This window comes from Planococcus citri, chromosome 3 (genome assembly GCF_950023065.1).
Source record: "Planococcus citri chromosome 3, ihPlaCitr1.1, whole genome shotgun sequence".
NCBI lineage: Eukaryota > Metazoa > Arthropoda > Insecta > Hemiptera > Pseudococcidae > Planococcus > Planococcus citri.
The window spans coordinates 46,740,307-46,763,604 of NC_088679.1; the positions used below are offsets into that span (position 1 = coordinate 46,740,307).

Consider the following 23,298-nt stretch of genomic DNA (forward strand, 5'->3'; position numbering starts at 1 on the left):
TCTTTTTTACTTCAATTATTTGTAGGTATTGCTACTTTTTACAGCTGATTGAGATTTAATGAGTAAATGTGTATTTTAATAGGTGCTAGGGTGCTACAATAATGAAGAAATAGTAGACAGAATGTTACACTTAGTAAATTACAGTGAGAAAAATCACTAAATAATGTCTATAAAAAAAAAAAATGAAACAGTTCATACAAATTCTTTCAATGCAATAAAGTTTCATGTCTTCTATTCCAAAAGGTAACAAAAAAATGGCATGATTCCAGATCGATCAGAAATTGATACAAATTCAGCTATGAGTAGTTCAAATCTATAATATACTTCACACATTTTTTATCATTCTTGAAAATATCGTTGAATTTAGGGACCTGCACTTATTTCTATTTCTACTCTTCACTTTTAAATGGGCACAAATTTATTCAATTTTACATGACTTGAGTAAATAGAATTGAATTTTGCAATTTTATTCATATCACTTTAGTTGACCTTAGTTCATTTAAGGTACCTGCTACCTATCTAGTAAAACTTGAAGTATTGTTGAAGCAGTTTTAAAAAAAATTATACTCAATCATAACGCAGAATCCATTTTTGAAAAGTTTTCAACTCGAAAATTGACTTTTTTATTATCAGATAGATAGCGAATTTTCAGCGACTCTTGATTTTTTATTTCGACAAAACGTTTATTTTTCGGGTATTTTTTTTTTATTTTAAAATTTTTTTCTCACTTTTTCACGAGAAACTATTATTGAAGCAAACGAAACCAAGACATCCTACACATCAAATTCTCCATTACAACCCAATCAGTCATCATTGACGATGAATTTTTAGTCAAATGAAAACATTTACATTCAAATAATGCAATATATTTATTTGTTGAAATACAACATAAAAAATAGTACAAAAAAGTCTCATAAAAAATAGTAAAAAGTGAACATTGAGAGAAAAAAATTCTGCCTTAAATGCAAATTTCATCATTGAATAGAATGACAACAAAAATAATAGGTAATACGAAGGTAAAATAAAAAAATATTTACAACACGCAAAGGTTTTACAAAATAAAATAATGAGAAAAATTCAAATATACGTTTTCAAGTTTCATTTTATGCTATCTAAGTATATTTAGTTTCTGTATCAATGATATATTGTACGATACCTACTTCTCACAAATTGAAGAATACAATTAATACAAAAAATTATGTACATTTTCATATTTACAGTTACATTCTCAGAATTGAAAAAAAAAACATAAAATTATAATACTGACTTAGCTGAATATTCGTAAATGAAACATTAAACAATTTATTTAAGAAATGTGACTTTCGAAGTTCTGAAATGTATATAGGTAATGAATTAAAGTCGAGTTATTTTTGAAACATATGTATGATCCCAATTTTCAAAAATCAGTATGCACTGACCAATACCTATCTACAATATACATAATATTACTTCATTCATAAGCCCGGAGTGTGAATATTTTAAATTTTAAAAAAATCGTAATTCGTACTTACATGATTACAGACATGCGTAGCTATGATTCTACATAATTTTAAAATCACACACTCGAGTGTTTTTTTTAAATCGAACTATCTATCTTAGATCATTGAAAAAAATTTCAAGACCTTTGTCACATTGAAAAAACATAGAGTTTAATGCGATAAAAATAATACTAAAAAAAATTGTTCAGTATCTAACTACCATGAATAATATGTCTTCGTTCACGTTTTTTTATCACATTTGTTCTACTCTTTTTATCGTCATTCATTCTAAAAGCACTCCTTTGTAGATCTCGTAATGCTTCGGTCATTCGTTGCTGAACAGTGGTCAGATATTTAGAAATTACATCGGTCGTAGCTCGAATTAATTCAAACCCGATTCTAAATTTGAAATCTAAAATTTTACGGAATAATTTACTAAGGGAGAATGGTTGGGGAGGAGCGGGGTGTTCCTCGAGATTCGATACATCTGCGCAGTTTTCGCAGTTGTTATTATTAGTAGGTATAGGTTGAACAGCTTCAACTTTCTGAATTGTAGGAATAGGTACAAAGTGCGACATTGAATTTTCTGATACCGATGTTTGGGGTGTTTCAGGTGTGATTACAAAAGGTTCGGTTTTGTTTTTGTTATCGAACGATTCGACGTTGTTTTCAGTACTACTAGAGCTTAAGATTTTCAGATCATTCGAGCTTGTTGAGTTCTGATCTAGGCTTATGGTTTCAGTAGTTCTGGTTACCGTTTCTTCGGTGCTTTGAGTTAAACCTGTGGTGGTTTCGGTAATGAATTGCACTGGTGGCTGAGAAGTTTCAGCTGGTTTTTCAGTTGTTTCGATTAGTATCGAATCGATTTCATTTTCGCTGGAAATGTCACGTTTTCTTCGACGTAATTTCATACTTCTAGGACCGTGTTCGATTGAGGCGGCGAACATACCATCACTCGGAACGAAATCTTGGTTCAATGGAAGAACCGAAGCTGTGTCTTCGAATCGAATACTCGTCTGCAGGGTACGATAGTTTTTCGGGATACCTTCGAGAGCGGCGAATGATGGTTGTTCGTGTTTTGGTTTGGCAGTAGTGGTTTGATTTTCTGCAGATTGTGTTCCTACTTCGAGTTCAGAATTGCCTTTGAATTCTTGAGAATTTTGATCATTTTTATGATTCTTGTAATCGTACGCGTCTCCGTTATAGACTGGGTTTTGCATAGGTTCATGAGGATTATTATAGGAAGCGTATTCGCCTAAGGTTGAATAAACAGAAGTGTCATGTTTTACTGCGTCGTTAGATGGACTGTATTTATGGTAAACTGGTAGATCGTTTCGATCAGTGGTTAAATCGATAGTAGAATAACTAGGGTTAGGAGGAGAATTATCCGAAGGATATTTTATCGAATCGTTGATATCGAAGCTGGTGAATTTCACACTTTCGTGAGGACCGGAGACGACGTCGCCTAGCTCCGAAAATTTGGAATCTTCCATGATGGTTTCGGTAGTGTATTTCAAGTCTTTATGATGATTATAAGTGTTGGGATTATCGAATCTCGCTGGTTTGTACTTCTGGTGATTTTTATAAGGCACGTCCGGCTGTTCTCGACTGTATTGGTTCATCGTATTACTCATGCCGGCAAGAACTTGGCTCAAGACTGATTCTTCCGGTTGAGCATTATCCACTTCACCGGCAGGCGGATAGTCGTTCAAATTATACGAGGGGCCAGGTTTTTCGTAATTTCTACGCACCGGGACAGCAGCACCAAATGGATACAAGAGTAAACCAGCCAATCCAGCGGTCAACATGAGACCCACGAGACCAACTCCCATATTAGGCATAACTTCTCGAGCTAGATAGTTGTAAATTCTGGTCGATAAAGGTCTACTGCCGTTTGGACCTGTTATCATTGGTCCTGGTAACTTGGACGTGCTGTTATCGTCCTCGGAGATTTTACTCTGGACTTTAGCTGGTTTCTTGCTGGGCCTACGACGTTTATTCTTGTTCTTATTTTTCTTCTTCTTCTTTTTACTTCCGGTTGTGGATTTCTTTGTGGTAATTTCAGTTATAGGTTCAGATTGTGTTTCATCTGTGACAGCGGAAATGGCTTCTAAATTAGTTATGATCACAGTCGAAGAAGGCACCGTAGATATTTCTTGAGGTGGATTCGTTTTGGAAGCGGTACTACTCGAAAGAATCACCAACGAAGGTTTCGTAGTCGTAGATGGTTTTCGAGTCGTTGAAGAATTTTGTTTTTGTTTACTTGGTACATGAGGGTAGGTAACCACCGGAGTTCCTAGTCTAGTTCCATTATCCGCGGGTAATTCGACAAAAGTCATAGGCGTCGTATTATTCACAACCTCTTTGAAATTGGTCGACGGTACTTTGCCTACCACAACCGGGGTTTTATTCTTGAATTTCGGATCTTGGAGTAATGATACGACTGTAGTTGTCGAAAGTATTTCTTCGGGTTCGATTTTCGAAACGAGTGGTTTCTTGGCCAGAGTTTGATTAACTTTTTGAATGGTAGCGATCGGTTTACGATCCGGTTTTTTCATGGCAACGGCTTCGATTTTCGATTTGATTAATTTTTCGGTAGTCGTCGTGGTGGACGTGGTTTTTACCGGTTTTTTCTTCGAATCGGTTATACTTTCCGAAGAATTAGTAGTATTTAAAACATCTGTCGCAGTCGTGGTAGGTTTATGTCCTTTTTTGAAATGCGAATATGGCGTCGAGACGGAATCCGAATTTAGTAGGATCCAAGTTGATAGACCGCTTGAAGGTGTAGCATCGCTATGAGTATATTTGAAATTATCTGAAGAAATTTTCTCCAATGCGGCTTCATCGTTACCTTCTAATACTACTGGTATGGCTTCGCCTTTACCAGGCGATAAGAGTGATTGCAATTGCGAATGAACGATTTGCGATTTTATCTTGGGTGGTGTTCTGACATCAGCTGCAACCATATCTGTAGCTGTGAGCGGCGTAACTCCAATTTTTGAAATAGGTTTTAGCGTATTGACCGTTGGTATAGGTTTGGTTGAGGCTTCCGCGGATCTGCCGAAATCTAGACCACTGTCGACGCTAATGTCACCGTACAATTTCTGCTCGACTTTGGCACCTTCTGCAGAAGAGCTTCCATTGTATTCGGGCGTGTTTATCTTCAGCGATTGCTCAATAACAATAGGCTGGCCATTCCTGAAAATGAAAAAAAAAAAAAATTAGATAAGTGGGTACATGTAAATTATGTAATCGTTTTTATATTGCAGAATCTACTAATATATTATGTTTACGAGTATAAGCCTATGCACGTTTTTAACAAATAAGCAAAAATTAATTCTTGTGAGCAAACAACAGACTACATAATAAGTGAACCAATCTTCGTTCACGTATTTAAAGATACCTATATTAAGGTATACATAATGGCGGGTTCGTTCACATGCCATCATTTCTGGATAATTAGGCAATTAAATGATGAACCTGGAACATACACAATGTTATTTTTTATTCAAAAAGTCGTCTCCACAAATCATCTGATGGTAATCACTGTAACAAATATAGCTGCTAATGCGTTCAAAATTGATCACTAATTTTCTTCATTACATATTATGTGGCTACTCAATTTGAACTGAAAAGTGATTTCATTAAACTGCTCTGCTCTAAATTAGACCTCTGTAGATAAGTAGATAAGTAGATGAATAGATCACTACTTATATTTAATATAATACTTTTACATACCTAAGAATTACCAAAAGAAATCGTAATTGTAGATAGTTTCGTGTTAATGAGGTAGGTAGGTAAGGTAGGTACATAACATACAAAGGGTTTTTATAAAGTACCCATCCAATGGTGACACTCATAAAAAAAGAAAATAAAAGAAATCATCCCTCGTGTACCCAAAATTAATTTTTGTATGAAGTGTCGACCATTATTTTTTTTCAAGGAATGAACCTGTTGGAGAGGTCCTGATGCATTTAGAGGGATGATAAATAGGTACCAAGTTTGAAATAATTTTTCCCCTTTGAAAAAAGTCTTCAAATTACCTAATTTAACTTCAATTTAAAAAAAAAAACAATTTTCATATACCTCATTAAAATAAGAATAAAATGGTAACTCGAGTTCTATCAGCCAATTGTGTATAAGCACAATAACATCTAAAACTAAGCAGACTAGCATAAGAAGGTAGACTACGAAATGAAAAAAGTAGGTACCTATTAAAATGTGTAGGTTTTTAGAATTTGGTAAGTACATTCGGAAGTTGAGAAAATCGTAATGCAAGTAAAATGGTTTGCAAAATGTCACATTTGGTATAATAGGTTATCACAGTTACAATGACTAGTAAAATAAAATGGTAGGTAATACGTAAAAATGTTTTATTTTGTTACGTTTGGTACAGTTAGGTTTTTAAATACATTCATCACATGGTATAATTACAACAAAAAATAAATATGTACACACGCTTATAAAATAAAAATAATCGTTTTTCATTTAAATAAATTAAATTCAATAAATAGAGTAAAAATATTCACATTGTGAGTCAAATCATTTAAGGCGAATAGTCGAACATCAAACTCTGTTCAATAAATGGCTGAAAAAATTGAGCTTACCACTTTTATGTATTATCAATCTAAGCTTATTCAAACCTTATTTCTCTCTTCTTTATATGCAAGCCAAAAATTAATGCAGGTACTCTACAATGAAACAGCATAATTGGGTAACAAGCAACAATACGAGGGACAAGTTGAGGAACAGTTCGGCAAATTCATTGTTATTATTGCTTGATTGATGGCGTATACCTTGAAATGAAGGAACAGTACCTGCATACAGCCCGAAGTTTTTTTCATTTTTAAATTTAAAAAAAAACACCAAATTACTTGCGGATTTTTTCTTTTTTTTAGCCATAAGAAAAATATTTTTTGTTACCATTAGAATTTACATTAAAATCACACCGCACAATTTTTTGTGATGGGTATTTATTTGGCTTGCATATTTCGCACGTTGCTAGTACACAAATTAAATCTAAGAGATTCGATCATCTTTCAGCACAAAGTTTCAACTTTTTTCAAAACAAATGAATGAATTCGTTAAATTAATCATAATTGATTAACGAATTAAAAACGGATTTCTTTCCCAAGATCAAAATCTGGTAACAGAAATTTGATAATAACATGTGGACTGCCGAGTTGTTTGTCAGGGTTTTGAGGGCGATGAGTTCCAATATCCTTTATTTTCTTAAATACCCAAGACCCTAATGTATTTTTTTGGTTATTTTATTTTTTAAAAAAATGAACTTTAAAATTAATAAAATACGGCGTGACATGTCGATTGTCATTAATTCGAGGTTGTTGGGTTCAAATATCTATTAATTTTTTGCTATTCAGCTCCTCCTGTGTTTTCCAGTCTCTCATTATTTTCAAAAAGGGGGCAAAGGGGATTTTTCATTTTACGAAAAACATCACTAAAATTATTGTTGTGCATTATACGCCACACTTTTCAAAGTTTTTATCAAGTGTGTCCAAATACGAGTATTTTAAAAATAGCGAGTCAAAGCCTGAAAAGTACCTCCCAGAATTCCTTTTTCATGTCCCCCTCCCCCTCAATAAAGCACGATTTTGAATTTTTTATAAATTTACTAATTCTGAACTGCTTTTAAATGACAAAAACATATAAAATTACATTTTTTACACATGGGTAAAATTCAAATAAAAGAATCTCTTCATTCATCGTGATACGTCGCCTATTTGAAAATAGTGAGCACAAAACATTAATAAGTATTCGAACATGAGTGACCTCGAATTGTTGAAAATTGACGTGTTAAAAATCATAATATACTCATAATTTTTCTTCTTTTTTTTCGATTTGGCAAACCTTTGAAAACCGACAAACAACGCGTCACATGTCATTTTAAATTTTTTGGTACCCGTTTCGATTATGTTTAAGTGCTCTATGATGGAGGTTCAAAGGGTTCGAATCAAAAAAATGAACCAATATCCTAGTATAATTTAGTGCCTCCAAGTTTACAATAATCAATGGGATGTCGCTACACTTTTGATTTTTTTTTTTGAATTTTGATTAAAATTGGGAACCCTTTTGCTCCAAAAGGTGTTGAAATTCTATTTTGAAAAATTGTGCGTCACAAATAGGAGGAAAATGAACCTCCCTGCAATTTCTTTATGTTTCCTAGTAATTGTATTTAACGTTAGTAGGTACTTATCACAATCAGATAAGCTTTTGCCTTTCAAGTTTAGACTCAAGATTTTACAATTTTAATTACCAAGTTTCAAATTCCTCATTTATTCTCTTAAAAATATCAGCTCAAAGGGTGTCAAGATATATGAGCTTCCAAATTTAGATTATTTGGAGATGAATCACGAATGTTTGAAAGTTACAAAGTACGCCCCTCTCCCCACGCCACTCACTAAAACATTGAAACAGAAGTACCTAAACGACGGCAATTATTTTACTAGACCATCGGTGGCTTTTGCAAAAAAAAAAAAAAAAAAAAAAAAAGATTAAAATGGGATTACTTTTTTTAGTTCATGTTTGGTTCAAGTTCATGCGTAGAATAAACCCTCCGTTAATGTTGAAACGCAGTAATGCGTATTTACGGCAAACTGGGTAGGCAACTTATTCAACGCCATTTTTTTTACGAAGGATTTTTTATAAAGATGAAGTTAACTTCGTAGTAAGTTCCAATATTTCGTTCAAATCTAATCGAAATTTAATTTATCGCAAGTCAGAGAACATGTGCAAAGTTCATTTCAAAATTTACGAATTTTTTTACTCTAAAAGCAACTTGATATTTGTTGAGAAAAAAATCTTGATGGTGTTATTGAGATTTAAAAAGGAAACAAACGACGAATTTGACCGTTTATGAAACATTATCACCATTAAAAATTCAGTATGAGAATATATAAAATTTTTAAAGTTTAAGGCATCTGATTATTTAAAAATGGCAACAAAAAATGAGTAGGTACCTAGGTATTTCTCAAATTAAGAGAAATAAACAAACGATTATTTTTCCATCAAAAATATATGTAAAATAAGTTGGGAAACAATTTGAGTTAGTTTCCCCCTTTTTATCCAGAATGATTCTCGAATCTCTTAAATCTACATGGTACGAATTACAAAAACCTCGACGTAAAACTAGACATCAGACTAACTAAAGGCACTACGATGTGTGGATATAACCATGGAAACAAGAACGCAATCACGGTAAATGCACTGGTCAACATGAACGAAATATGAGGCATCACTAACGAGTACAACGCCATCAGCGTCTGTCTAATAAATCGAAATGAAAATATAGTCATTACAGAATCGGTCAATTCTTGATACCAGTCATCAGATTCTTCATCAGATTCCGTGGTATCGAGTGCAGTACCTAAACCAGTACCTAAACTTTGCTCTTGACCGAATCCAGATGCGCTTCCACCTCCGACTCCGAGGGCCGTGGCAGCACCGCCTGCTGCTGCCGTAGCAGCACCTCCTAAGATAGTGGCTGCTGATCCTGCACCCGCCGATAACAATGTCCCAGCTACGGCCGCAGCTGCAGCACCTCCACCTCCTCCGCCACCTCCACCAGCTGGTGCAGCGGCTACGGGAGGAGCGGCTGCTGCACCGGCAGGAGCAGCGGCGGCCATAGGGGGATCTTCTACTGCAGCTCCGGGAGCCTGGTTTAGAGTCTCTTGCTCGGGGTCTTGGTAAATAGTGTGCACAGATTGAAAGGTAACGTCTTCTAAGAGAACTATTTCTGGTGGCCTGCTGCCCACCAGAACAGTCACCGGATTATGCCCTAGAGAAGAATTTTCCAACGGAATCGGGTAATTGGTTGGAAGCTGGTCGACTGATGAGACGACTATGGGTTCAACGAAAAAGGGCTCGTTTGCAGCAGGAGGTGTCGGGCTGGCTGAAACATCATAAGGGAATTGCAAAGGTGGATCTTTGTCTTGTAAAATGGGTACGGAACCGGGCTCGTAGGGACGGATATACTGCCAGTTCCCGTAGTCGGGTGGCCCATAAGTACTCGAACTTATCATTTGAGAATGTAGAGTACTTTGATAATTGGGAGATTCGTGAGAGTTCGATGGAATCCAATTAATCGAACTGCTCAAATACGAATTACTCGTGAGTAAGATATTGGAGTCGGTGACTGCTTGTGATTGAACACTATTTATAATGGTTGTGGGTTTATATGGCTTGGGTTTACTGGTAATTAAATACACTGGATACATATCGGTGGTACTTTGAAGATTCCAGCTCGGCGACGAAGTGGTAATTTCGACCGAACTAGAAATATGTGTATGCACATTTGGTTTTGGTAATACGAAAGAATTCATACTTTCGACGACGAAATAAGGCGACTTGGTACTTGGGATGGTTTTTTCGGCCGCATCTTGGGTGTCGTCGACGGGCACGGGGATCATAAAATCGCCAGCGTTGTTTCTTAAATCAGGCAACGAATTTTCTAAAAAATTATGAATCAATTTTTCTCGATAAAAATTATCGATATATTCGTTCCTTTCGTCGATGGTCATCTTATCGAAATCCGTATACGTTAATTCGGTATTATTGTCCGCGTTTCTTTTCACGCGTGTTTTTTTATAATTTTTTGGATTATTTTCGTAAACGTTTTGTAAATTATTAATCATATTTGTACATTTTTTATCGCGTTTTAGCGAATTTAAAGAGTCGAAACTCGTATCAATGATTCGTTCCGTGTAAAATGCGATTTCTTCGTAATTTTTACATTCGCCCAAAATATCGTGTATTTTGTTTTGATTTTTAAACTTGAAATCGTTTTTTATCTTAAAATTTGCGCAATGTTGTAATTTTATCGATTTAAAAATAGTAAATAATTTTAAAAATAAAATGATTATTAATAATTTAAAGTGATTGGAGAAGAAATCTCGTTTAGATTTAATTTGTTTAAACGAAGCCCAAAGTTCGTCACTCGACGTTAATGATTTTAAAGACGTGTTTTTTATTTTAGTTTTTATTTTTTTGAAATAGAAGGTTATTTTTTTATTATTTTGATTCATTCTCTGTAATACGCCATCGAAAAGGGTCAGTTTAGAATTATTCGTTGCCTGATTCAAGTCGCCTAGTGAATACGCGGATAAACAATTTGACTCAAAATGTTTCAAATAATAATACATAATTTCTCGTTGCCTTTGGTTAAGTTTACTTTTATACCTGTCGTTCAAAGTAGAATTGTTGATAGGTTCTACTTTTTCTGCTACGATTTCTGAAACAAATAAAAATAAAACAAAGATTAGAATTTTGACTATCACTTTTTCAAAATAAGTACCTAAGCAAAATAATTTAAGATTCATGTTAGAAGATTTTATTACAAACACCTACAAGTAGGCGAGTAAACTCTAATTTACAGCAGTTTGCGTTGATTAGACGCCTTCAGCGATATCGATAGGCAACTTCTTTAGCTAGTTTTGCTTTCGTGAGCAGCTCATGCATAGCATAGCCTACCTATAATTACGCGAATGGGTACCTGGGACTTGCGTTCTTCGTGTTACATTGAAGGAAGATATACAACCAAAAATTGATTGTAATAATGATTTAATTTGAATAGATAAATCCTCAAAAGGCAGTATTTTCTTTAGAAAATTAAAAGTTTCGTTTTCTGTCCTTCCTGACTATTAAAAAAAATGACCTCTCTTCATCCTGCGGAAAATAATTGAATCTGATCTGATCCGAATATTCCACGGATGCGGTCAATTCAGATCAGAATTAGACCTGATCCTATCTGATAATTTTCATCGGGTATTCACATAAAATTGAACCTGTATGATATGAGAAGATATTTTGCTGTGTACAAAAAAATTCAAAAAACAATTTTTTAAGCAGTGAAATCAACTTTTCATCTGGAAAACTGTTCAAAAATTACTATTTCAGAATTACTTTGAGATATCTACAAAAGGATGTAGAAAACTTTTTGAATCGATCTACAAATCCCTTGGCTTATTTTTAAAAATCATTCTACAAATACAATATATTGTAAACCACTCATTTTCCAAGAAAACTTGGTGTTAAATATTTGAAAAAATTGCAAGTCATCAAAGTAGTAGTGTGTTGAATTTTCTTACTGATTAAAGCTGTTAGTTTTGTTTAAAAATTATATTCAATAAAAGTTTATTCCCCTAAGTATAAATGTCCTTTCTGGCCCCATATTCAACTACAATCACATAAGGTACAATTTTGTTATAAACAAGAGAAATGACATTTTTCTAGGGATTCGAATTGACAGTTTTATTTTTTGAAATAGGTACGGAAAAAATTACAAACTGAGTCGAAAAAATGTAAACTGAGAAATCAGTGTTGATTTCCAAGATTTGTAAATTGTTTTTTTTTTTCTGATGCATGTATGTATGTAGTACTGTAGTAGGTACTCGTCACGCATGATTTTGATTAATTTTATTTTTTTTTTGGTTCTAAGATTGTGGAACGCTGAAATATTGAAATCGAAATCTATTATTAATTGTCATCTTTTAATGTTGCAAGCAGTTTTTCCAGAGTCTAAAATATGCTTAGGTAATTTTTCTTGATTTGAATTCAACTGGATGCTATTTGAGCTATTACGGAAAATGTGCTCAATCGACTATGAAGAAATCTATCAACTTGTAATCAGCTAGTTGCCAACATGCGGAAAAATTCATTAGGAAAAATTGAAATAACTTGCAAATATAATGTATTGGTAAAGGTATCAGAATTTTCTACAAGGCAGGATTAATAAAAAATTTGAGATGAAGAAATCAAAAAATTCATATTATTTCTTTGAAAATGTTCCGACATATGCCCAATTTATAATGAAGTGTATGTTTTACCTGCATAATATTATTTACCTACATTTTTTTTTTTTTTTTTTTTTTTACAAATGATTGATTTCAGATTGTTTTCCTCGCATCGTCCAGTACAATCAGCAATTAGTCGTTACATCTGCCCTAAACAATCAAGGCAGGTACATGCGGAGAAAGAGGTCATTTTCAAACCGCTGCTCCGCGGTGGTTTGAAAATTAAACAATCACTTGGTCATTTTCGATAATTAAATATTTAATACGGTAGACGAGATGTAAATTCTTCGATATAACTTGAAATTCCCATCATCGATACCCTTTATACATACAAATCAAGAACTAGGTTAATGCGTTTTTTTCTTTTTCCTAAAAATAGAACATTTTTAAAAGAACGATTAGGTGTTTGTGTTTTTTCGCCAAAACGATTTTCTCGGTTTTTCTTCAATTCGTGTTGTGGTCGAACACACGTAAATGGAGTACCCGTGCATAATTGGTCATGGTTTGTAGAATGACCGGGCGTGATTGTGTGTAGTCTTGCGTGCACTTTTATTATGTTAATATTTAAATTAATTCACACTTTTTTTCTTAGTAATACGTCGAGCTCCGAGATGATCACGGTGAGCGCGTATAGTTCCGATGCTTTGGCCTATTACGTGAGTGATCTATTTAGTCGTGCAAATGAGAATAATTTTAGGATTTTTTTTTTAGGTAATTTATCGTGAGGCGGGTTTTTCAAGTGTACATAGGTACATATGTTACTCGAACGTTATGCCATAAACAACCATGCAAAAGAGAAACTGTACTAATGAAATGCAATTGTTTGGGCTGCTGTGGCCGTGACTTTGTTGTAAGGTTGGTACGAAGTTTTTTTGAATTTTCATCATGCATAGATGATACTTTTTTGAAAGGTGAACATTTTTAATGAGTGGGATTTATAATTACCTATCTACAGGTGAGCCTTAAAGTCGTGAGCTACTGTTTATGTATGGGCAGGCATAGGTACCTGATTCTGTTTAAATTTCATTCAACGTGTTGTTGATATGCTTTAACACTTCGTGAACGATGTTATATGTTTCAAGTTCATTGCCAATTCTTGTATATTACCGTCTTTTTGCTGTATAAATGGTTCTACGAGTAAACCTGTGTTGTGGTCTATATGTGGTCTATTGACACTGGCTAATTAAGCGATAATTATAGACTATACTTGGAGGCACGAGCGGAAATAAGGTAGATGTACGTGTAATGTACGCATAGGGCATGTATGCATTCATTCGATCATTCATATGTAAGTACATATGCACTTATTCGTACACGATAGCATATTGTTCCAAATGCACTGCAAACAGAGCCATCTACCGAATTTCAAAAAGCAAATTTCTGTGGAATTTTGCTTTTAGAAATATTCTGCAGATTTCTTCACTTTTTTTTTTAGTAGTAGTTGATCTTTATGGTAGGCACAAAAAACTCTTGTGATAGAATTTCAGATCACAACCATTACCTCAACGTCTCAAAAAAGGGCGAAACTGCAATTTTTGTTGAAAATTTTCATCTTTGGCAGTATCAAACTGAATTTTTTCAAATTTTCAGAGATGCTAGACAGCTTTGAGGGTAATTTTTTGGAAATTTTTGACCATTTTTTTCAAACTTGTCTATCAGCTTAAAAATATAAATTATCATGTACATATTTACCACTACAAAAAAAAATCCTTGACTTTTTATTGCGCACTCATTTTTACAAAAGCATATCATTTTCAATTTTTTTTAAAATTCTCACCGTGAGAGAGAAAATTGATGATTTTTAGACTTGAGCATTTTTTTATCTTTTTAATGAACTGACTAATTTTCAAAATGGTACCTCAAGACGCCTGAAGGGCACAAGAGCATCCACTTGTAGTACATAGCTAATTTTAACCAAAATTGAAAAAAAAATTCAAAGTGAAATAATTCAGGGTTATCAATCTGAAAGCACACAGTTAGAATATTTCTAACTTTTCAACGAGACTCCTCTGGCCCTCTTCCTCCTCAGGGGCTTTTGATCCGGCCAATGCAATTTTTTGAGTAGATAGGACCTCTTCCAGTGAAACAAAAGCGCAAACTTTTTACCATAAAAATTTTTAAAACCCCACTGGACTCTTGAGAGGATGTTCAGTTGTTCACCCAATGAACCTTTAAAGCCGGCAGTGGTACCTATTTTGAAAAATTCAAAAATTGCAGGACTCTAATTTTTTATTTGGGCAGCTGAAATATTTTCTGAAGCCATCCTGTGGATCCTAAGGCTCAGGTAAAAAATAAAGTGCAAAATAGCGTCTGAGTCATCGAAAGGTTCGTTTGTAAGAATCGAAAAAAGAAAATCATTGTACGTACCTTTTGTATCGTTGTCCGGCGATTTGGACGAGAAATTATCCTGAGGACGCGCACACACTAATTCACTACCAAACAAGTACGAGATCAAAACGAAAGTCACCACTGGTAAAACTCGCCTTTTCGAATCGCACCTTGGATACGTCATTGTTCTAACAACTTTCTGTAAACATAACGAGAATTATGGGATTAATGTTTAAGCATATAACAAATGAGACAGTTACGCTTAAGCTTATGATTATAACGTTACGTTGAGTGAAAATTGCACACTCGTAACCAAGTAGGTAGGTAGGTATAATAATTTCAATCATCGTTTAGTCAACGACTTAATTATGTAAGACAAAATCTAGAAATTACAACTCTGTATTTAAGTTCTTACAGGAAACGACAAATAGGTAGGTACCTACTTCTAAGTAGGGTAAATTCTAATGTCTAGAAAACTAATCAAATTTCTATATACCGTTTCATCTCCCTCATTCGCATCAAAAGTAAAACATATGTAGACGAAAACAATTGCTAGGTATTTGCCGGAAACCTTAAGACGCTTTCAAAGCCGCATAATTAGCCCGTGATAATAAATCCTTTCAAGTGTCAAGTGACGGAACTCGATTGAAGAATATTTTAACAATGTATTGAGATGTCTAAACGCCTCACGGCATCTTCAATACAATATTATTGTTAATTCGGCAAACTTGACGTAATTTGCTTCTCTTTTTTTTTCTTCAATACAACAACTACGGTACCTCTATTTATACATGAGTATGTGCGACTCGAAAGGTAAAACATGCTTTATAAGGAATGTTGGTGCAGACTCAACAGGCAGCACTCGACACATCTCGTGCGCATTGCTCACATCCCATAATATAGTCAGTTTTACTGCAGCTACTATATACGCTATAGTAAAAGAATAACCCGAGTAGATTTTTTTGTCCTATCGAAAAAAAAAGAATCCATGAGTTATAAAAACCGGCGCCAAACCTGTTAAGGTGATTGGACAAGACTAAACTTAAAATCGACCTAGACTAGTTCAACACATCAATATGAGTCAACTGGAATTTTTTTCCTAGTAAGCATATGAAATCATACGCGTGTTGCTGCTCGGATACCAGAAAATCAGCATAGCGATCCACCTATGTATTAATATTTTTTAAAGGTAGGTATCCTTTGGTTCACTCGGAAGCTGTAGACATTGTGATAGGATATATAGGTCGTATTAATCGATTCTAATTCTTTCAACGTCGTCGGATGAACGAACGAGTGCAATAGCCCGATTAAAATAGCACCTGATTATTTTTTTCCATCTCGGATTAATCTCGATGGATTTTTTTTGCAAATGTAGCATCATAGAAAAGTAACTAGGTATTCTATTAATTTTTTTTCATTCTAGAACAATTCTTAGGTAGGCACATTCGTGATTCTATCAAGGTTTAATTGAAACAATTGCATAACCTTTTGATTTTTAGACATTGACACAATACCTCCAAGAGTTAAAATATTATATGTAAGTAGTTATGGGGATGCATTTCTCTTTGAGAGGGACTTGGTACTTGGTATAGAATAAGCTGACTGAAATTCGAATTTTTTTTATTTTCATTAAAAAAATAATACTAAATAAAAAAAATATTTTGACTTTACAAACCATAAAATAAAACAAAAGAAAAATTATTTTAAATTACCTACATACTGCAAAGTGAATCAAAGTTTCTGTTTTATCAAAAGAAATAACTCTCAATCGTATGACCTCGAATAATGTCTCATTTCGAAGTTTGAAGTTTTTTAGTTTCCCAAATCTTCAAACTGTAGTCTCCACTGGCGAGAAAATAATCCCTAGTACCTATTTTTTTGTTTTTCTCTGTACACTTAATTTTTGATAGACCCTATTGACAAAAATTATGCGATAGCATGCTAAAACGCGTGCTTTTATGCATAGCACAAGCATGCGTAAATTTGGACTTTTTTCAAAAAAAGCATGCGATTCTGCCTGCGATTATCATGCATAAAAGCAATGTTATAGCATGTCATGATGTCAAGTGAAATAAAAATTGTAAAAATTTTTTTACCCTGGGCGGGAATCGAACCCGGGACCCGCAGTATTAATTTATCCGCGTTGCCTAACCCACTCAGCCACTTCGCTGTTTGCAAAGAGTGGAGTTATTTCCCCATAAACGTTTGCACTTTTTGGACTTGAGAAAAATTTTAAAATTTATTAAGTTCATAACGCAGAAGCATTTATGTGGAAATAACTCTTCACTCCACAAGCGGCGAAGTGGCCGAGTGGGTTAGGTAACGCGGAAAGCCGGAAACCATAGGTCCCAGGTTCGATTCCCATCCAGGGCAGAAATTTTTTTAAATTTTTTTCAATTTTCCTGTTATTTTACATGCTGTAACATTACTTTTACGCATGCTATTCCCTTACTTTTACGCATGCTATTCGCAGGCTGAATTAGCTGAATTGCATGCGTTTTTTTGGACTTTCACGCATTACGCATCTACACGCCTGTTTTTATGCATAATTTTGTCAATAGGGGAGTTGTAGTTCCTCTTTAGTAAGCAACAACTCCTCATAGATCCGAAATCCATTATGATTTAACAAATTCTACGATAATTGTACTGGATGTTACTTTTCCAGCAAAGGAACAAACAAACATTCTACACAGGGCAGCCCTCTAATAAAACTCAGAAAAAAATCGTTCAATTAGTCGAATAAAGTAGGAAAAGTAGTATTTCTGTTCGAAAATTGAAACATACAATTTTATTCAGTTGTCGAGAGTGGTCCCCCGAATAACCCCTAAGAGTTACCACCCCCAGCTCCGTGTTAATTTTTCATGGAAAGTCCGCCCCCCCCCCCCACAACGAGTTTTCTGCATTTTCTTCGTTGGGTTTAATTTTAAGATCAAAATACTTCGTTAATATTTATTTTAGACTCAATTTTGCGTAGTTTGGTCTATGTAGTTTTTTGTGCGACCATTGGGTGATGAGGTAGGGAGTCTTAGAGAAAGGGGGTTTCTGTGAATGCATATAAAAACCTGATATCGCGTACAAAATCACCATATTCATTTCCTGTAATTTTTGGGAGAAGAAAAAAATAAAAAATCTGCCTGTTCTGACTTCAGAATAAATTAAAACCTCGTTTATAAGTTACACAATTTGATCAAATTTTGATTTTTTTTTCATAGAAAATACGCGTCAAGTACATTTATGTAGATTCAGGTTATTTTTGAACTTTTTGGTGACTTGATATCTATTATGGATAAATTTCGATATCTTTTCGATACAGCTACCTGAAGTAACTAGTAGGTACATAAAATTTTGTGTATCTTTAGGCTATTTTACACGTACCTATTAATGGGTAAAATATTAACAAAGAAAGGCTAATCGCTCGTGAATCATTCTATCATAATGATTACTCGGAGCTGCATCGTTAGATAGGTACATGATCATTAAAATAGCAAAATAGATAGCACACAAGAAAAGTTTTTATTACTTTTATACATCCTCAGATAACAAAACTTTGAAACAACCGATAGATTTTTTTATTTATAAAAATTTAAATATTATCGTAAACGTGATTTACAACAATACTAGTACCTACATATCTATACATACTCCTAAATCGTGTAAATAAACATAAGACGTTCACTCGTGGGTACATGAGATCTTACTCTTGGACTATAGGTAGGTATTGCCATGATCTAGTACATTACAAGTTCAATGCTAAGACAACTTTTATCGAAACTGGAAACATGATACTTGATCGTTGTAGATAGTTGTTGATAACTTAGAAAGACTTGTCACATTTATGCGAGAGTTCTCACATAATATTCGCTCTCGACGGAAAGATCAATGAACCATCTACCATGTGCGAGGATAAAATATAAAGAATAATTTGTTTATCCGTGCGCTTATTTTTCATACAGATTAATTTGTTATTTTAGTATCATGAGTGCTAAACTATGTTTTAAATTTAGGTTACCAACAGTGGGAAGTAAGAAGCCTAGTTTCATCCTATTCATGTCCTTCCTTCGTATAATAGGTAATGAAAAATGTTAACCCTACCTTTTTAATTTTTTTCTACTCGTATATGCGAGTACATCTATGTATTTGCGAGACCTTCAACATGAAAAAAAAGTTCATTTCGAATTCCGGGGTCATAATAATGATGATTCAGTTGTAGTATACCTACATACATGTATGCGCGTATACCTCTGTGTACAATATCTCTACGTGTTTAAGTAGAGTGTGATTTTTCTCCCTGAATATTTCGCATACTGCATAGATAGGCGCATAGGTCAGTAAGTCGCCGAGTACAATGATGCTAGACGTCTTCAATTTGACCTTAAATAACCTCTGGCTGGAGAAGTTTGTGAAAGGTGCATGTAATTCATTTTGTCATTTTATATCTACTCTGCAAGTTGTTCTTATATTACTATAATCGACAACGCATGTTCAAGAAGTTCAGCCAGATATTTCTTTTTTTGTGTCTATAATGGAATTCAAACCAAACATCCGAATATATGTTGCAATTTGAAACCATCCCCACCGATTCACATCATTGAAATTGTTAACCGCGAGTACCTGCTGTAAAATTTCGACCTAATTTTTCAAACAAACAGAATTTTAATGCATAGAAGAATGCGATGGGTACACTAATGGCACATAAAGCTGTGTCCCTAGCTACCTATTCAGCGATAACATCAATATAGGTATAGTTACGTCCGCCCACATAGTAGCACTATCTGTTGGAATGACTGCTGGAATAATATTATACAGTCCAAGTTCAAAATACTAGTTCTCTGTGTCTCTTATAACGGTTTAACTGTGTCTATAGGTACTGTATACCTATAATGTAAGATACACACTCGTGTAGCATTCTTTCAAATGTATGTAATATGAATATGCAAGACCACATACAAGCCAAACAAAAGTAGTTGTTTTTTTTCAATTTCGTGACGCGAGAACTTTGTCACACTTTTCAAAAGGTTCAACGACTTAAAACAACGGTCGTGTTAATTTGTCAAAATTAAACGATCGTAACGTTCGTCGGAATAAAATTTCAATCAAATACCATAAGATTGATCTATGGTTCTTTTTTTCTTTATTATTGAAAGATTGTTCGTCATTAGTTACGAGATATCGGCATTCTCTTTGCTAAATCTTCCGACGTTATGATTTATGTGTTGTTATGAAGTGACGATTTGAACAAAATGGTTAGATGGGCTTTTTGTATTTTGATATTAGGTAGGTACCTATATATAATTGCCAGCTTTTGACATTTCCACTCAAATTTATGTAAACTTGTAGGTATGAAGTCTGGCTCCTTTTGAAATTGAAAAAAAAAAAAACAATAAATATTATGAAACTTCTCAATTCTTCGACAGCACTTTAAAAAACTGACCTTCAAACAAGATATGTAGGTACCACAAAATGACCGACTTCAATAAAATATCTTCATGCTCACAAAATATCTTTACCTTCTATCAAAAATGGTCCAATTTCTTTCTCTTATTTTTTGTTTGTTTCCTCGTAATTCTTCTCCCCCTCCCCCTCCCCCCGGTCAGTTCAAAAACCATGTTTTTCGTAGATAAAAATTTGTCAACACAAAAATATCAAGAGGAATGACTTTCTTAGCTTCCAATATGACGAAGAGCACTTGAACTCGCATTGGTCAATAATTCAATATCGATCGTCTTTTATTAGGTACACGTAGCATCTATTATATTCTCTCACTACAATTGCTGTCATTTAGTATTAAGTATTTTGTCAACAACAAGACTCGCCTATAACTTGGTACCTATCATCAAAACAGACCAATAATGCTACAGAGACAGAAAACAGTTTACACCAGTTACCACCTATTATAACAGCAAGTAATTGAACGTGTTTGAAAAAAAAAAATACCAAACGTAACCATCAAATAAAAAAACATTAGTGCTCGAATAAATAAATGAGAAAAAAGGCAAAAAAGAAACAAAACGAAGTAAAACATTCGATGATTTGTTTGATTTAGGTAGTATTACAAAACCGACGGTCATTTACTCGAATTTATTTTCAGCCGAAAAAAAAATAGGTGTCATGATTTGGCGTCACCAAGACTCATGCTCATCGACCCGGCATTCCTGCATATAAGTTATAATTGACCAACTGGGTCAGCTAGGCGACCTTGATAGAGATTAAAGTCGTTCCCAAACATATCGTGATATTTATTATGATATACCGTTAAAAATCTCCCAGGTTCTGAAATCCCATCTCTATATATTCTACATACGCTCGACTATAATTTGATGGCCACAAACACGACGACTGTTTTGGTTTTCTGGTAACTATCCATACACGTATAGTAGGGCAAAACGTAACATTTGATTCTGATTCCAATACGACGAGGAAGAAGAAGAAAGGAAAAAAACCCGAGCGTAAAATTATACAGGTACCTATATCCAAGAGTACCTACCTATATATTTCGAAGATATCAGTGTTTCGGTACGGATGTAGGTACACAATTTACCTGATATTGCACGTATGTAAATTCATCCCTTCGACATGCAATTTCAATTGCATAAATTGTCCGCTGCAATATTAAAGGATATGTCGCCAACGACCATACCGACGAATAATTGTAGGGTAAGAATAAAGGAGGAAATGTCGTCGATACAGAAATAAGTAATTTTTGATATAATTATATTTTCACTTTTTATTCTTAAGTAATATGGATGAAAAGATGGTATCTATCTACATATTGACGTTATGCTTTAACTGGCAAGCTTTTCTAAAGGAAATAACGGTATTGATTTTAGAACAATAATTAACCATGGAGGAATCGTTTCCGAATAGGTTACGGTAACTTCACATACGTAGAATCCCATATGTCGTATACCTGTATGGTTTCTGGTTACCTATGATTTGACACAATTGAATTGCACGGTCAACGTATGAATGGGCTCATCGTTTTGCACCATATCCCGCCTGATGAATGTTTTGCAAATTTATAGGTAGGTAAGTCGAGGTACATACATATTACTATATAAATAGATAATTATTATGAACCTCGATCAAGTGAAAAAATCAATGAAACTTGGAATACCGGCTACCTATTTTGTAATGACTGCTCCCTTCCTCAAAGTTCAATACTGGCATTTAATGGAAAAAGTATCCTTACAATAATTATAAAAATCAGAATGACATAATCATTTTATGGGAATATCAAACATCTGGAAGGTAGGTATATCTTTTAAACTTAATTACCAGGAAATATTTGCCCACACGGCACAGAAAAACGATGATCATTTGATTGTTTTTATCTGGGTATTTTATCAGGGAAAAAGTTCAAGAACCAACACCAAAAATTTTGATCCAGAGATGATCGAGGGAGTGTGAACAATTCCAGCAAAATTCCATATCTGTTCGGAGGGGGGGGGGGAATTATTGAGGAACGTTAAGTTTCAAAATGGGTCTTTTCTTTCTGATTAATTAAATGCTGTATAAATGTTTACAGCCTTTTATCCATAAAGAAAATAGGTAATGTTTTTTTAATTTAATTTTCAACTCAAAAAGAGATGAATTATTGAACTCAAGAAAAAGATCATGAAATGATTTTGCAAAAATTTCCCATTTTGTAGGTAATACTATTCTTTTTACAATTTTCGGTATGGTGACTTATTGTAAAAGAGGGGGAGGGAGGGGTGCTCAAATATCTGAGAATTTAAATTCAAAGTTTCAAGAAGGTAGCATCAAATTTTAGGATTTATATCAATTTCGAAGGCCAAAATGATCTGTACATTTTCAAGTACATAGTTCAAATTGTATCTCAACAACAAAATGTCACCCATCTAAGCAGGAAACCAACTTTCTCAGTTCACTGTTTAAAACTACACTCTAGTAGAGTTAAATTACGACCACAGATCAGTGTTTACGTATACTCGTATTGATTTTATGAATGCTAGATAAGTAATTGAATCATTCTCCGTGTGTATCAAGGAATTAAGTTTAAAAGCAGCACACGTGATAAACTGAGTTGGGTTTATATCAAAAATTTGAAAGTTTTTGGGAATATATGAGCATGAATTTCACCTAAAACTTCAATATTTCAACATCTAGATCTTTTCCAGACCCTCGATCGTATGAGCCATATAATTATATATATCACCTATTGTGTTCTCAATTTGATAAGTTACATGGATTACATCGTCAAAGTATCATATAAAATGTTTTCAAAGAAATAATTTAGCAAAAACCTCAGACTGAGTCAATTTTTCAAAAAAAATATCAAGTTTACTCACCGAAACGCGATATTCCGAAGGCTATATTGTTAGAACGATTCGCGAAAAATAAAAAAATACGATCGCGCACAACACGACACTGATCACGAGACTTTATCACTAAACGCGGCCACTACAGAATTGACTGCGGACGAGACGACGACACTAACCAAATCCAGGACGAATTATCTACTCTTCCTATACCAGCGTTCAAGTCTCTGACCTATGACGTCGCGTTAGTCGAATACCATCGTCATTTCAACAATTCTCTTGAATGTTCATGACGTCATGGTTTTGCTTTTATTTCGTCGATCCTAATGTAGATTTGAATTAAACTTATTTTTTATTTTTTTGGAACCAAGAAAATGATTGAGAATAATATTAAGTAAAAATAAG

At 34.1% G+C, this 23,298-nt stretch overlaps 1 protein-coding gene across 1 annotated transcript; it reads right to left on the minus strand.

The window, feature by feature from the left end:
- Positions 1-856: 856 nt before the first annotated feature.
- LOC135839235 (uncharacterized) lies at positions 857-23,084 on the minus strand. Its single transcript, XM_065355166.1, has 4 exons — positions 22,924-23,084; positions 14,654-14,813; positions 10,674-10,725; positions 857-4,676 (listed from the first exon to the last, which is right to left on the minus strand). The coding sequence occupies exons 2-4, from the start codon at positions 14,796-14,798 to the stop codon at positions 1,691-1,693; spliced, it is 3,183 nt and encodes a 1,060-aa protein (XP_065211238.1). The 5' UTR covers positions 14,799-14,813; positions 22,924-23,084; the 3' UTR covers positions 857-1,690.
- Positions 23,085-23,298: the final 214 nt, after the last annotated feature.

What these genes read in the sequence shown, in the direction of transcription:
- LOC135839235 (XM_065355166.1), bottom strand. Translation starts at nt 14,798, where the DNA reads ATGACGTATCCAAGGTGCGATTCGAAAAGGCGAGTTTTACCAGTGGTG. An exon ending in GCCGGACAACGATACAAAAG is followed by an intron (nt 10,726 to 14,653) that starts GTACGTACAATG and finishes TATTTGTTTCAG; the next exon opens with AAATCGTAGCAGAAAAAGTA. An exon ending in AATTCTACTTTGAACGACAG is followed by an intron (nt 4,677 to 10,673) that starts GTATAAAAGTAA and finishes TTTCATTTTCAG; the next exon opens with GAATGGCCAGCCTATTGTTA.